A 13,496-nucleotide genomic window follows, 5' to 3' on the forward strand; every position below is an offset into this window, starting at 1 on the left:
GTTTAAGAGGAGGTTAGATGAACATCTTGCTGGGGTCATTTGACCCCAGTACTCTTTCCTGCCATGGCAGGGGGTTGGACTAGATGATCTGCTCGGGTCCCTTCCGACCCTAGAAACTAGGAAACTAAGTAGTCTTGCAGTCCCCTAACTTGAGAAGGTGGAGAATCGTGTCTGCTGTTAGGGATCCTTGACTCTGCACTCACTTCTGCTTCTCTGTAGTCTGGGTCTGGCTTCTCTTAATCTTCAGGGAATGGTGCAGGTTGAATCTAATTATTTCAGAAACAGTGATAGTAAATATATTGGCGTTAATATTAGAACTGGACTCTTTCATGTGGTTGCGTTATCAGTTTTGTGCTTGTGATTATGGATCTATCATGTCACAACTTGTGTTTATATTATGGGGTTTGCACTGAATTGCATCTTGCCTGGATAACTATATAAAGATTTTTGTTTTGCTGTGACTGTTAACTTGAGACAATATCATAAAAAATTTCCATGGGAATATAATTGCCACAAAATGCCACATTATAAACTTAACTCTTATTAACCATAACATAAAATGAAATTCAGCTCTGTAGTACTTAGGCGCAACCATCACATCTTTGCTCTTTTAAAGGATGGTTCCAAAATCAATCAATTGGACCTATGTGATATTCTCTAACTTGAATCAATTCTGGTGTCACGGTCTGGTGGGAAACATCAGTTGTAATGCAGTAGTTTTAAGTAAAAGACTATTCAGTGACTTCAGTATGTTGTGATTTTATGTATTACATGAAGAGTAGGAACACAGTTCCAATGAAGAGGTTGACTCTACCATATTTTCATTAAAAAACTCCAGAAAACATAAAATTAGACATAATTTTGTGTTTTGTTCAAACTACCGTATTTACCCTAATCAAAGACTAGTTTGAATTTAAGACAACCCCCAAATCATTAGATTCTAGATATGGAAAATGCATAATTTATTAAAATTTAGAATATAATTTTTGGAGGGTTGCGTTTTTAAATGCATTGCTTCCCCCCCTTCCCCACCCCCCATGGCAGTGAGGCAAGCAGTTCAGGGCAGAGGGGCAGCAAGCTGCAGAGGAGTCAGGTGGCCTCATTTCTGCCCTTGCTGGCTGTCCCCATGTCACTTGCCCCACCTGCTGCTTGTTCCCCTTCAGTGCCCATATTCCCTGGCACCTGCCACAACCCCTGTCCTGCCCAGCCCCCCTTGCACCTTATGCCTTGCCACTTGTCCCCTCTCCACCACTTGCCTGCCTCCCACTTGGCTCCCCCTCTGCCTCCCCCCCACCCCTGCAGTGCCACTGCTTGCCTTCCTGTTGCAGCTCCGGTTCTGGTTGGGGCCTTGCTCCACCCTGGGACACAGAACATAGGGCACATGCTGTCTCTAGCCACTGCCCAGCCATGCAGCAACAGTTGTGGCAGCCCCAGACCCACGGCTGTCCAGAGCTGCTGTTGCTGCATGACCAGATTGAGGCCAGAGGCATCTTATGTTTCAGGCCCTGGCCTGGAACAGGGCTCCAGCTGCAACTGCAGTTGGGATGAGAAGATAAGTAGTGGTGGAGAGGCAGTAGCAGGGGGCTGGCTGCAGGTAGAAGAGGTATGGAAGAAGCAGAGGCTGTGGGAGGTAGATGCCATGGGCAGATTAGCAACTGCTACTCTAACTCTGGACTGGTTTTTGGTTTGAATAAATATGGTACTCTGATCTGTGCTAGAAAACACAAAATGCATCTTGGAAGCAGGTACAGTGTAACCTACAGATTTATTTGTGTGTATGTGATTTTATTTTTGTCAATCTGCTATAAAAAGATTTGAAAGCAGTATTTGACTAGATAAATTTCTTTCTCTTCCCCCAACTCCACCTCATATATCTGTAAAGATTATTTATGTTACAGGCGGATATCTGGTCATTAGGTATAACAGCCATAGAACTTGCAAAAGGAGAACCACCTCATTCAGAGTTGCATCCAATGAAGGTTTTATTCCTCATTCCAAAGAACAGTCCACCAACGTTGGAAGGAAACTTCAGCAAATCCCTCAAAGAATTTGTTGAGGCCTGCCTGAATAAGGAGCCAAGCTTTGTGAGTTTTAGAAATGTATTTTGGTTTTCATACAAACTTCAACATAGTAAAACACTTTAAGCATTTTGATTGAAATCTTCAGAAGAAACTTTACACTCAGAGTAGAAATCTTTGTTCATAGCCAGAAAAAAAATGAACGAAAAAAAGAGATGAATTTTAAAGCGGAATTACTCTCTAAAGTGATGATGTAATGCTAACTAAAGCAGCAAAAGCTTTGCTGCTAAAACATACGTACTGTAGAGTTTAGATGAGAATATAATCAGTCATTTAGAGATTTTTTTTCCCTTTTCTGCAGTATGTCTGTGTATACCAAAGAGAACTTTTATCCTGAGAGAAACTTTCAGGTTGATTAGATTAAAAGCCTAAATCTAAATACAGCACCTTTTTAAAATGTTTATGATTTTTTTTATTTGACACTAAATCTGTTTTTGCAAGTGAATTGAAAAGGTTATCTGTAAACTGCTGAATTCTTCTTTGCTTATCTTTTAGTCGTTGTCATCACCCAAGCATAGAGCCCTGATCACCCATGTGTTCGGTGTTTTTCATTTTCCATTGTCATGAAAACATTTGCCTAAGCTATTGCAAATAATGAGTGCATTTTCAGTTATTTGTGTTAACTTGGCTTTTTAAGTAATTTCAGTTTACTTAGTTAATGATTAGGAATCTTAAATGGCTCTTGCTGAGAAGGGGCCTATTTCATATAAAACTATTTTATTTGTTATGACTCACTTTGTTTGCTTTTTTTTGAGTGCCAAACGGTAATGTTGAATTTGTGTCAACGTTATTTTATTGGTAACAGATTAACATTTGATACAGTGGAAAGATTGTGTGGAAAAACTGTTTATATTTGTTGTTAAGATCATAGGTACCTAGCCCTGCATGGTTTCATGTGCTGTTTTAGGATGTGAGAGCCTAATTGTACGTTCAGGTAAAACAAGAAGCCTTGCATTGATTTGGTACCTATACCCATGATGGAGTCTAGCAGAAATTAGTAGGCCATAGAGGCATCTGTATCTTTTGCAGAGGTGTGGCTGGTCCTGATTCTTTGCCACCTCTCAGTGAGGAAATATACTTCTCACCATTTCTACCTTCTTACTGACATCAACCCAATCCCATTCCATCTACTGTTCAAACATCCTCTACCATCAGGATTAGTGAACCAGTGAATGTAGTGTAGAGGCCCCAGAGTTCTGTCCCAGCTAGTTTGGGAATGGTCCTGGGAGCTCCAGTCTCAGCCAGATGCATCACGTGGGCCCTCTTAACCTTATCGCAGACCACTTTCCTTGTGTAATCTTACTTCTGCACAGTCAGTAAAAGAAGATAAAACTCCCTGCCAACCTCCCTAGCTAGACCCCCTCCACTGGCTGTAGGCTGACGAGACCAGAACAGAAAATATGAGGGTTGTTGTTGTTCCTTTACAGTTGTCTTCCGAGGAAAGTTCTTTACTGCAGGAGATGATAATAACACCTGCACTAAACCTGATGGTAGAGGATATTTTGAGCCTTTCAGGTTTTCCTGTCTCAAGCTGCAGAGATACTGGTCAGAATTCCGAGAACTAGTCACAGGACTTTGGCAAAACCCTTCCTTCCACCTCAAAGCACACAGACAAAGGTATCGGGTGCTGCCAGAAGGTTTTGTGTATCTTGATGCCTACCTAAGTCAGGGTCTTTAAATGCAAGAGGAGTTTGAGCCCAGTATGAGCACAAATAAGGACAAAGAAATTGGATCTATTTTGATGAAAGACATGATTATCAGCCTTGTCACAGCTTCAGGTGATGAATTGTTAAGTACAGTTTTAACTGATCTAGGGCAAAGCTATCCCTGTCCTTTAAAAAAAAAAAAAAAAATTCTACCAGATTCCAGGGATGAAATAAAAAGTACCTAGAAAAGGTGGATGGTCATGAATGTTGATGCTAGTTGTTGTAAGGTTGATGGCTGTAACAGGTGTGTCTGTCAAGGCTGGTTGTCGCAGCGGACTGCTCATGTTTGGGCAGTCTGCCCACCTATCTTGCCTGTCATGTCTTTGATGTAGTGAATAAGTTATTTCTAGGCAAGAGGCTACCCCTTTAATATCCCAATGTCTAGGGTTTATACATGACTCCTGCCTTCCCTTTTTGTGTCACAAGCCTCACAGATGTTACTACCAAGCCTCACAGATGTTACTACAATCTATCACTTCTGTGCCTCTCCGATGCTGGACTCTACGCCCCTGTATCCACGCCTTGCTGGCACTAGATTCTCTGCACCCTCGTATCTGTGCTCCTCTGGCTCTAGGGCTTTCTGCACCCTTGTTTCCCAGTCCCTCTGGCGCTCCCTGTTCCCTTGTGTCTGCACCCCTCTGGCATTAGGGCTTTCTGCACCCTTGTATCTGAGCCTCTCTGGCTCTAAGGCTCTCTGCATCCTTGGATCTGTGCCTTTCTGGCACTAGGGCTCTCCACGACTCCATCTCTCTCTCTCTCTGCCTGTCCCTAACTCTACCCAAAATCTGGGACCTTTTCTCCCGGCACTAATGAGACCTCCAAACCTCCTCTTATAGCCTCATCCCAGTTGTCTGATGTAAACAGAAACACAAACAAAAGCCTCTAGGCTAAAACGTAAGTATTATCAATAGCAACGATGCTTATGCCCCCATTAGGGGTACACCCTTAATACAGCATGCCACATAGCTTAAATACCTGGGAGGTTCCTGAAGTCTCTCAGCACTTGAGTAGCAAAGCAGGCAGCACCGGTTCTCAGGCAGCTTTCACATGCAGGGGGTCTTTCTCTGGTGGTTGCCAGAGAGAGAGCGCCTTGCTATCTTCAGCCCTAAGCATATATGTCCCAAAACCCTGCCTCCTTCTGGTCATGTGACTCCTGCAGGTGTTACCCAATTACCTTAAGGTGTTACTATGGCAACCCCCAGCTGCGGAGCTCTGCTGGCTAGGCTGCTTCAGCCTTAAAGGAGCAGGCACATTTTAGTGCCCTGCTACAATGGCCAAAGCTGTTATTCTGTGATGGACATACCGTGTAAACTACAGAGGATGGTAGCGTACTTTATTCTCTTAAAAAGACAGAATTCTTTGATTGGGAGACAAATGAAGAAGCTACCTGTTCTGAAGAACTTAAAGCTACACCAAACATTTCTAGGGAGTTAAATATTGACTCCAGACATTGAAGTCTTAAAAGTATCAACCTCAACATGGATGAGGATGTATCAGCCATAAAAGAAGCCCAGGCATTCTAGGAGATACCTGTCTCATGGCTTTTCAGAGGCAGTCAACTTGACAAAAGTTTTGAGAGTTACAACAGAGCCAGTGGGAGATCTATCTACACCTACCTTTTGGGATCTGCTTTGTCATGTTCCATTTGGCTTTTGGCAGCTTCCATAGTTGACAAATGGGGGACAGGATCTCATTGCCCAGAGTTGGTCTGAACAGTTCTGTTAATTAACTACCTCTTCTCCTGTCCCTTTTGAGAAAAGCCTTTTTATCTGTGAAAGTAGCTTGGTTTCTTCTGGGCGCTGTAGAGGAGGTGGTGTGGAAATACCTGAGAATATTGACATTTCCTTGTCCCAGATTTTAAAAAAAAGTCTCTAATCTACCTGAGGCTGGAGGAGACCAGAAAATAAATCCGTGACCTTAAATTCAAGTTGGCAACACTTGTTTCTAGTGGTCTTTTTCTCCAGGCTCAGCGTTGGTTCATCATGATGCCTGGCTTACATAATGAATACTTCTGTATAGCTATTCATTCTACTGACAGGAGAAGTTTCGAAGTTTTGTCAGTAAGCCCACCCACTCCCAGGATATAATACTGCTGTTTGGATTCTCCACAGCAATTAGCTGCTTTGTAAAAATGCCTACAGGTAGACTGATCGTGCTTTCCTAGCACTTAAGAATTCTGTTTTGAACTGGACTTTTGTTATCAGTCTAATTCTACTGGTGGTATAGTCATGAGGCTTTCATAACATCTGAGGCCTGATCAGATTCTCATTTTGAAGTATCATTGATTCTCTTTTCAGCTGTCTGCAGGTACAAAGAAGGGTGCTGATTGTTTTTTTGCACATCGTTTTCCAAACTTTTGATAGCTGGGGCATGCCTTTTTCCAGATTAAAGCTGTTGGCACATTTTACTCACTGATCTATGGGTCCAAACCCAGCGTACAGGGCCAGCACAGCTGAGGCCCAATTCCATCTATTTTTCATAGCACGCTTCTGCTCTTGCAGCATACAGTGGCATCAGATTGCATCCAGGGCATGCTCTTGTGTTTGCACGTGTATTACATCAGTATTCTGTGTTCAGTGCTTCACCGTGCCTCTGTTTAATGTCTGCACTAAACAGTATACCATACCTACCCAGAACCTGGCTGTCTCTCTGGTTCTGAGACAGGTTTCCTTATTCCCAGAATGACTGCTTCTGTGTGAAGGAATTGAGCTGTAATGCTGACCTCTCTTACCCACAAGTTGTCCTGACTGACCTGATGGTGTGGACAGACATAACACTTGAATATTACCAAGTGTGTAACTGATGGGGAATCGGCTCATAGTTGTCCCAAGACACATACACTGCTAAGGGCTCTAAGTATAATCCTTACTTCTTAGGCTGCCAAGAGGTGGTAGAGTACCCAGACAGTTATGCCTTTCGGGTTTCAGTGCCCAGAATTTCTCCAGGTTCCTCTAGAGGGGTTACCAGGTGTTGGGGACCCATGTGGATCCCAGGGGTCTGCCCCCCCACCAAGAACTTCCCAGCTTTTCTGACTGCTGACCTAGAAAGCTACTGTGTCAGTTTCGCCTCTCTGCTACTGATCTTGGGTAGTAGTGTCTCAGGCTCAGTTGAGAGGGGTATATCAAAGGGTTAGAGAGGTTCCCAGGTGTTTCCAGCTTCTGAGTTGCCCACTGCTGCTCTCCACCCAACTCACAGTTCATGTCTTAGTTTTTCTGAATGCCTCACCTGCATAGCCCGTGCCTGTACTCACTTGCATGCTACCTAACTGCATGTGGTGGTAACAAGACAGAAGGTGACTAGCTGTATGTGTGGAGGCTTGGGCGTCCCTGCTGCTTCATACCAGGAGCTGGTTGCTTTGGGACCTCCCACATTCTCTGCCTCATGTTACAGTTTTAAAATGACTTTCCCTGGAAAGCTGCATAGAGACATACATGTGGGGTGAAACTTACAGGGCAGGACTGGCTTCAAGAATGCAGGACAGAGTGTGAGGAACAGTTAACAGTTAATGGATTAATTCACTTCATATTGAATATGGAGTTGATGGCCATTCTGTTCTATTAAGTGTGCATTGTGCGGTGGCTCTGTTTTTTCTGTGTAAAGTGTATTGAAAACATAAGCATTACTTTTGCCCACATGCTTAAAGCTCAAGCTCATATTTTTAGGGAGACAATCAACATGAGCTTACTGGTAGTGAGGCAGAAGTCAGGGTAGATTCACACCTTATAGACTAAGGGCTTTGTTGCATGGTAATTTTGGGTGACTCTTGGAGCTCTTCACACAAGCCAGGGGCAGGGGATTGGACACAATGATCCATTGTGGTCCCTTCCGATTCTACAGCCTTTGAATCTATGAATTAATACCTCAAATGACCCCAGCCAGGTAAACGTCAAGCCTCCTCTTAAAGACCCCCAGGGTAGGAGCCAGCACCACTTCCCTTGGAAGTTGGTTCCAGATCCTAGCTGCCCTGACTGTGGCCTTCTAATGTCTAGTTTAAACCTACTCTCTAGCAACTTATGGCTATTATTCCTTGTTACTCTGGGAGGTGCTCGGGGGAACAGGGTCTCTCCCAAACTGCGCTGATCCCCCCTAGTAAGTTTATAGATGGCCACCAGGTCCCCCCTCAGCCTTCTCTTGCAAAGGCTGAACAAGTTAAAGTCCCTTAGCTTCTTCTCATAGGCTCTGCCCTGCTGTCCCCTGATTGTGTGAATGGCTCTCCTTTGGACCCTCTTAATGCTGTCCACATCCCTCTTGAAGTGCGGCCCCCAGAACTGGATGCAGTATGCCAGCTGTGACCGACCAGTGTTTCATAGAGAGGGAGGATCACCTTCTTGGCCCTGCTTGTGATGCATCTGTGGATGCAGTAATGACTCCAAGATCTCTTTCAGCCACTGCTTTCCAGAAGGGAGTTCCCTAGCCTGTAGGTATGGTGCTGGTTCCTACTGCCCAAGTGCAGCACCCTGCACTTGTCAGTATTGAATCCCATCCTATTTTCTTTTGCCCACCCTTGTAACCTGTCTAGGTCCTGCTGTAATCTGTCCTTCCCTTCTAGCATGCCCACCTCACCCCAAATCTTGGTGTCATCTGTGAATTTAAACAGGCTGCTTTTCACCCTGTTGTCCAATTTACTAATAAAGAAATCGAACCGTGTGGGCCCAAGGACTGAGCCCTGGGGGACCCCACTTCCCTTCAGGTCAAAAATGACCAGTCCACCACCACTCTGAGTATGACCCCTCAGCCAATTTGCAATCCATCTGACTATGTAGGCATCAGTGCCACAGTCACCTAGCCTTTTAATGAAAATGGGGTGGGAGACAGTCTTTCTGGACTTCAGAAGGACTATATCCACCATGACACCGGCATCCAGTGATTTTATGACCTGATCATAGAAGGCAATCAGATTGGTCTGATGGGACCTGTCCCTAATGAAACCGTGCTGGTTGCCCTTGAGCATCATCCCTGCTGCTTGCCCATCACATGTGCTCCTTGATAATCTTCTCAAAGAGGTTCCCCAGGATTGAAGTAAGACTATCAGGTCTTTAGTTGCCTGGGTCCTCCCTCTTCCCTTTTTTAAAGATGGGGCGCATGTTGGCCCTCTTCCAGTCATCTGGCACAAGTGCTCATAAAGCCATGCCAGGGGCCCTATGATAACCCCTGCCAATTCCCTCAACACCCTGGGTGGAGGGCATCTGGACCTGCTGATTTGAACTTGTCCAGCCCCTCCAGAAGTTCTCTGACCCTCGGGTTGGCAGAGTTTCTCCTGAGTTCGTCCTGAATCTCGGTAGGGGAGTCCCTGTCCCTACACAGGAAAATAGAGGTGAAGAAATTGTTAAAGAGGTCTGCTTTCTCCTCTGGTGCAACCACCAGATTGCCATGCATATCCTGCAGAGGCCCCACATTACCCGGGGCCTTCTTCATTCACCCTATGTATTTAAAAAAGGACTTTTTGTTATCCTTGATGCTAGCCCTAGCTCAGTATCTGCCTTAGCTTTCCTAACAGCCCTCCCTACAGACCTGAGCAGTAGAGGTATACTCCTCTTTGGTGATTGCCCCTCCCTTCCACTGGGTGTATGCCTCCTTTTTGGCAGTCGGGCATTCACAAATGCCCTTGGTGAGCCAGGGGGGCTTTTAGGCACTCTTGCCTCCTTTGCTTCTTGTTGGGATTGTCACCCCTTGGGCTCTGAGTATAGTCTCCTTAAGGAATGACCACTCATCTTGGGCACCCAGTTCCCCTACTCTCCAGGACCCCAGTGCCTCCCCCACTAATCTCAGCTCATTGAAGTTGGCCCTCTTAAAGTCTAAGGCTACTGCCTTGCTGCAGGCCCTTGACACCCTGTGCTGGATGGTGAATTCCAGCAAGTGATGATCACTATCGCCAGGTGGTCGAGGACCTGGAGTCCCCTCACCAGGTTGTCACCTGTGGCCAGGACCAGGTCTAGCAGGGCATTCCCCCTGGTAGGACTGTGCACCTTTTGGGTTAAGTAGATGTCCTGTATCTCACCCACGAACCTCCGTGAGCTCTCAGACCTGGCTGACTGCTCCTCCCAGCAGATGTCCAGGTAATTTAGATCACCTATGACAACTACATCCCTTGCCTTAAGTACATCTGCAAGCTGACCCAAGAATTCGCGGTCCAGCTCTTCCTCTTGGTTGGGAGGTCTGTAGTAGACCCCCACTGTAAAGTCCCTTCCCCCCCCCGTATCCTGACCCAGAGCACTTCAGCCTGCCCCTCTGACCGCATCCTGCTGGTTGAGGATGTGTATTGCTCTTTGATGCTTGTATATTGCTCTTCGAAGCTTATGTCACCCATCCTATTAACTCTCCATCTCCCAGCTTCATCTTACAGCCCTGCCCCACAGCAGGTTTCATACTCCACCTAGAGATGGGATAGAAGCTTGTCTTGGCTCACCAGCCCCCTAGTGGCAACTCAGCTGTAACTAACTCCTACTTGTCAGTCCCGTAGTGGCAAGTCAGAGCTGTGTAGGTGGTGGACAGTCAGAGAAGGTTTTTAGTCTTAAGGTGTGTCTGTCTATTCCACACTCAAGCTAGCACTAACACCGATCAACATTTGAACAGCTTGAAGTGCATGTATAACAAGGCTCAAACTAAATCATAGATCATAAGCTTTTGTAAGCAGTGGATTTACATAGTAAAGATGATCACTGTTATCATCTGATGAAGTCAGTAGACGGAAGGTCATATGTTCAGATATAAAGATCATGTAAAGTTCATATCTTGTAAAGTTCAAACTAAAGATGATAAGTTCAGATATGAAACTTTTACTACTTTTTTTGTTAATGAAATTCAAAAACTAAAGTTTTTTTTAAATGTTTGTTTGGTTTTTTGCACTTGAAACTCTGCTGTCTTGACTTGTGGCAATATCTTCTCCTTTTGCCAGTATCCCAGATTTCTTGTTTGATGATAACGAGGAAGGATTTGGTATGGAACAGACCTTGAATTGATAAGGAGGTATCTGGTTCCTCAGTTTGAATATATTTTCACCTCCATATTCGTTTTCTTCATCCTGATGATTTGGGGCAGTGTTAGGAGCTAGTTTTCTATGTGGTTACAGGTATGGAGTTTCAGGATGCAGTCTTTTACAAGGAGAGACAGTTGTTTGGCTGCTACAGAAAAAGGAAGTAACACTGATAATTCACAAGACCCATCTGAGGATATCTTCTTTTATTCTAGCTTTTTCTAAAAGTATGAATTCCCTGCTAGGTTCCTGGAAAATAATTTATTTTTTAGAACTTGATTTATTTGCTGTTTTCTATGTTAATAAATGGCAAGCTTTTAAAAACCAAGATAAAAAAGGGCTTTTAACTACATGAACTTATAACAGACTTTCTTGGAGATATTTGAGTAAGCAAGGTTTTAGAAAATTATTAAAAATTGATGCTTAAAAAATAGGCTGTAGTGGTGGACCAACTTAATTATTTTAGGTATTTTTACCATCTTAATTATTATAGACTTTGGCATCCATTGAGCTCCAGGGATTCAGCTTTTACTTTGCAGTTAAATGCAGAGGATTTTTCTTAAGTAGCTCAGAGTCAAGAACCATCCAGAATAAAATTTCAAGATGTTGACTTAGAAGAGGTACTTCTATTAGAAAAACAGGGTATAGCAATTCCAACTGTTATACCAGGAAAAATTGTGAGCGTCTTTGAGAGCTGTCCTGAGTGAATTGGCAGACTGCATCTCGGTAGAACTTAATTACATAAACCGCTTAAGCATCTTAGAGAATTTTACCCTAGACCTAGACATGATGGAATTCCTGCTGTTTTATAGTAGTGACCAAGACGTTCTCTGCCATCAAAGCTGTATTCTTTATCTGAATGCAGAGGAAGCTGAAGATGTACAAGTTATTAAGATTTCTCATTTTAGCTTTTGTTAGAAATGTAACAGGCTGGGGAGAAAATGTTACAATAGTCTTTGAGAGTCATCTCAACATGTTTCAGATGCAGTAAAAATTAGACTAGCTTACAGTTTACTTTTCTTATTTTTCAAGCGACCTACAGCCAAGGAGCTCTTGAAACACAAATTTATATTACGAAATGCAAAGAAAACATCTTACCTGACTGAGCTCATTGATAGACACAAGAGGTGGAAGTCTGAACAGAGTCATGATGACTCCAGCTCTGAAGACTCAGATGCGTAAGTTTTTGGAATCTCTGACATATGCATTGAAATTGCATGAATGGGTAGTAGGTTTTTCAAGAAATATTCTCGGCTATTTGAGCTACCAGTTTTTAGGAAGTGAGTGGGTGGGTGCTGAGTGGCAGCAGCGAGCAGCACTTGCTGGGCAGGAAGCAAGCGGGTAGGTGCAGGCGCAGAATGGCAGCAGCGAGTGGTGCTTGCTGGGCGGGCAGCTCTAGAGCTCAGCTTTGCGCCTACCCATTTGTTTCCTGCCTGCCAAGCACTGTAAGTAAGTGTCCCCAGGTGTGGAGTTTGAGCTCCTAGCTTGGCTCTAGGGTGTTGGGCAGAGGTGGTGGGGAGGCAGAAGCCTGGCTGGGGACGTCCTTAGATGCCTGCATGCCAGTATGGTGTATGAGTTGATGTGGAAATTTAAGGGTGAATAATTTGGCTTCAAACCTTGACTTACAACTTAGTATGTTTCACAGTACTGCTGTGTTCCGATTTTGTTGTTTTTGGGGGAAGGAGAGAATTCATTAATTTAAAGAATAGGTTTCGTATATTTGTTGACTGTTATCATTCCTTTTTTTTGTCATTATTAAGCCATATAGTTTGCTTTATGTCTGTATTACTTCTTCAGCAATCCTAAGATTGCCACCAAATGAATTGTTCATCATCTCATTGGGCATCTAAGTCTGGAAGAAAGTTCTGTTCCTGGGGTACAATCTCATAACTGTGGGACTATTCCTCCTCTTTCTGCAGTCCAAGTTTTGCAACAAATGAAACCACATGGTGCAGCTGTTTTCCATAATTAACAGTTTCCTTCACTACACAGTTCTGATGTATCCCTGAATAGGTCTACCCTGTTGCACTGAATAAAGCAAGACTGCTTTAGAGGAAAAGTAGAATATAGAGGTGCATTGGTCTCATATTAGATCAGCACCGATATAAGGAAAATTGACGATTGGCAATTGGCTTTTTTTGGCCAGGGCAGTGGCCAGGGCAGTGCTGAGCTCGGGGGTGGGAAGGGGGAGGGTGTGGGTTGCACTGGGACTATGCCTGGAGTGGGTGGCAGCACTGGAAGGGGGGGTTGTGAGGCCTACAGAGAATTTTGGGTTGGCTGCATACCCCATGCCCCACCTGTAACCTCCCTCTCATGCTGCCCCACGTGCTGCAAGCAGGCCAACCCAGTCCCCTGCCAGGAAGAGCCTAACACCAGCTCTGGTGCCAGCCCACAGCAGCAGCCCACACTCGCCTCACACGCAGATCTGGGGTGACATAGATTTCATAGACATTAGGGCTGGAAGGGACCTCGGGAGATCATCGAGTCCAGCCCCCTTGCCCAAAGGGCAGGAAGTCAGGTGGGAGGATTCAGAAAAGGGGGCCCGGGCAGGCAGACAGATGCCACACGCAGATCTGGGGTGACATAGATTTCATAGACATTAGGGCTGGAAGGGACCTCGGGAGATCATCGAGTCCAGCCCCCTTGCCCAAAGGGCAGGAAGTCAGGTGGGGTCATAGGATCCCAGCAAGATAAGCATCCAATTTACTCTTGAAGGTGTTCAATGTAGGTGCTTGAACC

The 13,496-nt window shown here is 44.6% G+C and overlaps 1 protein-coding gene across 5 annotated transcripts in view; it reads left to right on the forward strand.

Moving 5' to 3' along the window:
• Positions 1–13,496, forward strand: part of STK24 (serine/threonine kinase 24) — a 159,413-nt gene that overhangs the window by 120,873 nt on the left and 25,044 nt on the right. For all 5 annotated transcript variants that reach the window (XM_019529726.1, XM_019529727.1, XM_019529728.1 and 2 more), the window contains 2 exons: positions 1,899–2,084; positions 11,790–11,935. In XM_019529726.1, the coding sequence (XP_019385271.1) occupies positions 1,899–2,084; positions 11,790–11,935 (332 nt within the window). The remainder of the gene's footprint in view (positions 1–1,898; positions 2,085–11,789; positions 11,936–13,496) is intronic.

This window comes from Crocodylus porosus, unplaced genomic scaffold (genome assembly GCF_001723895.1).
Source record: "Crocodylus porosus isolate Cpor-Errol unplaced genomic scaffold, CroPor_comp1, whole genome shotgun sequence".
In the NCBI taxonomy this organism is placed as follows: Eukaryota; Metazoa; Chordata; order Crocodylia; family Crocodylidae; genus Crocodylus; species Crocodylus porosus.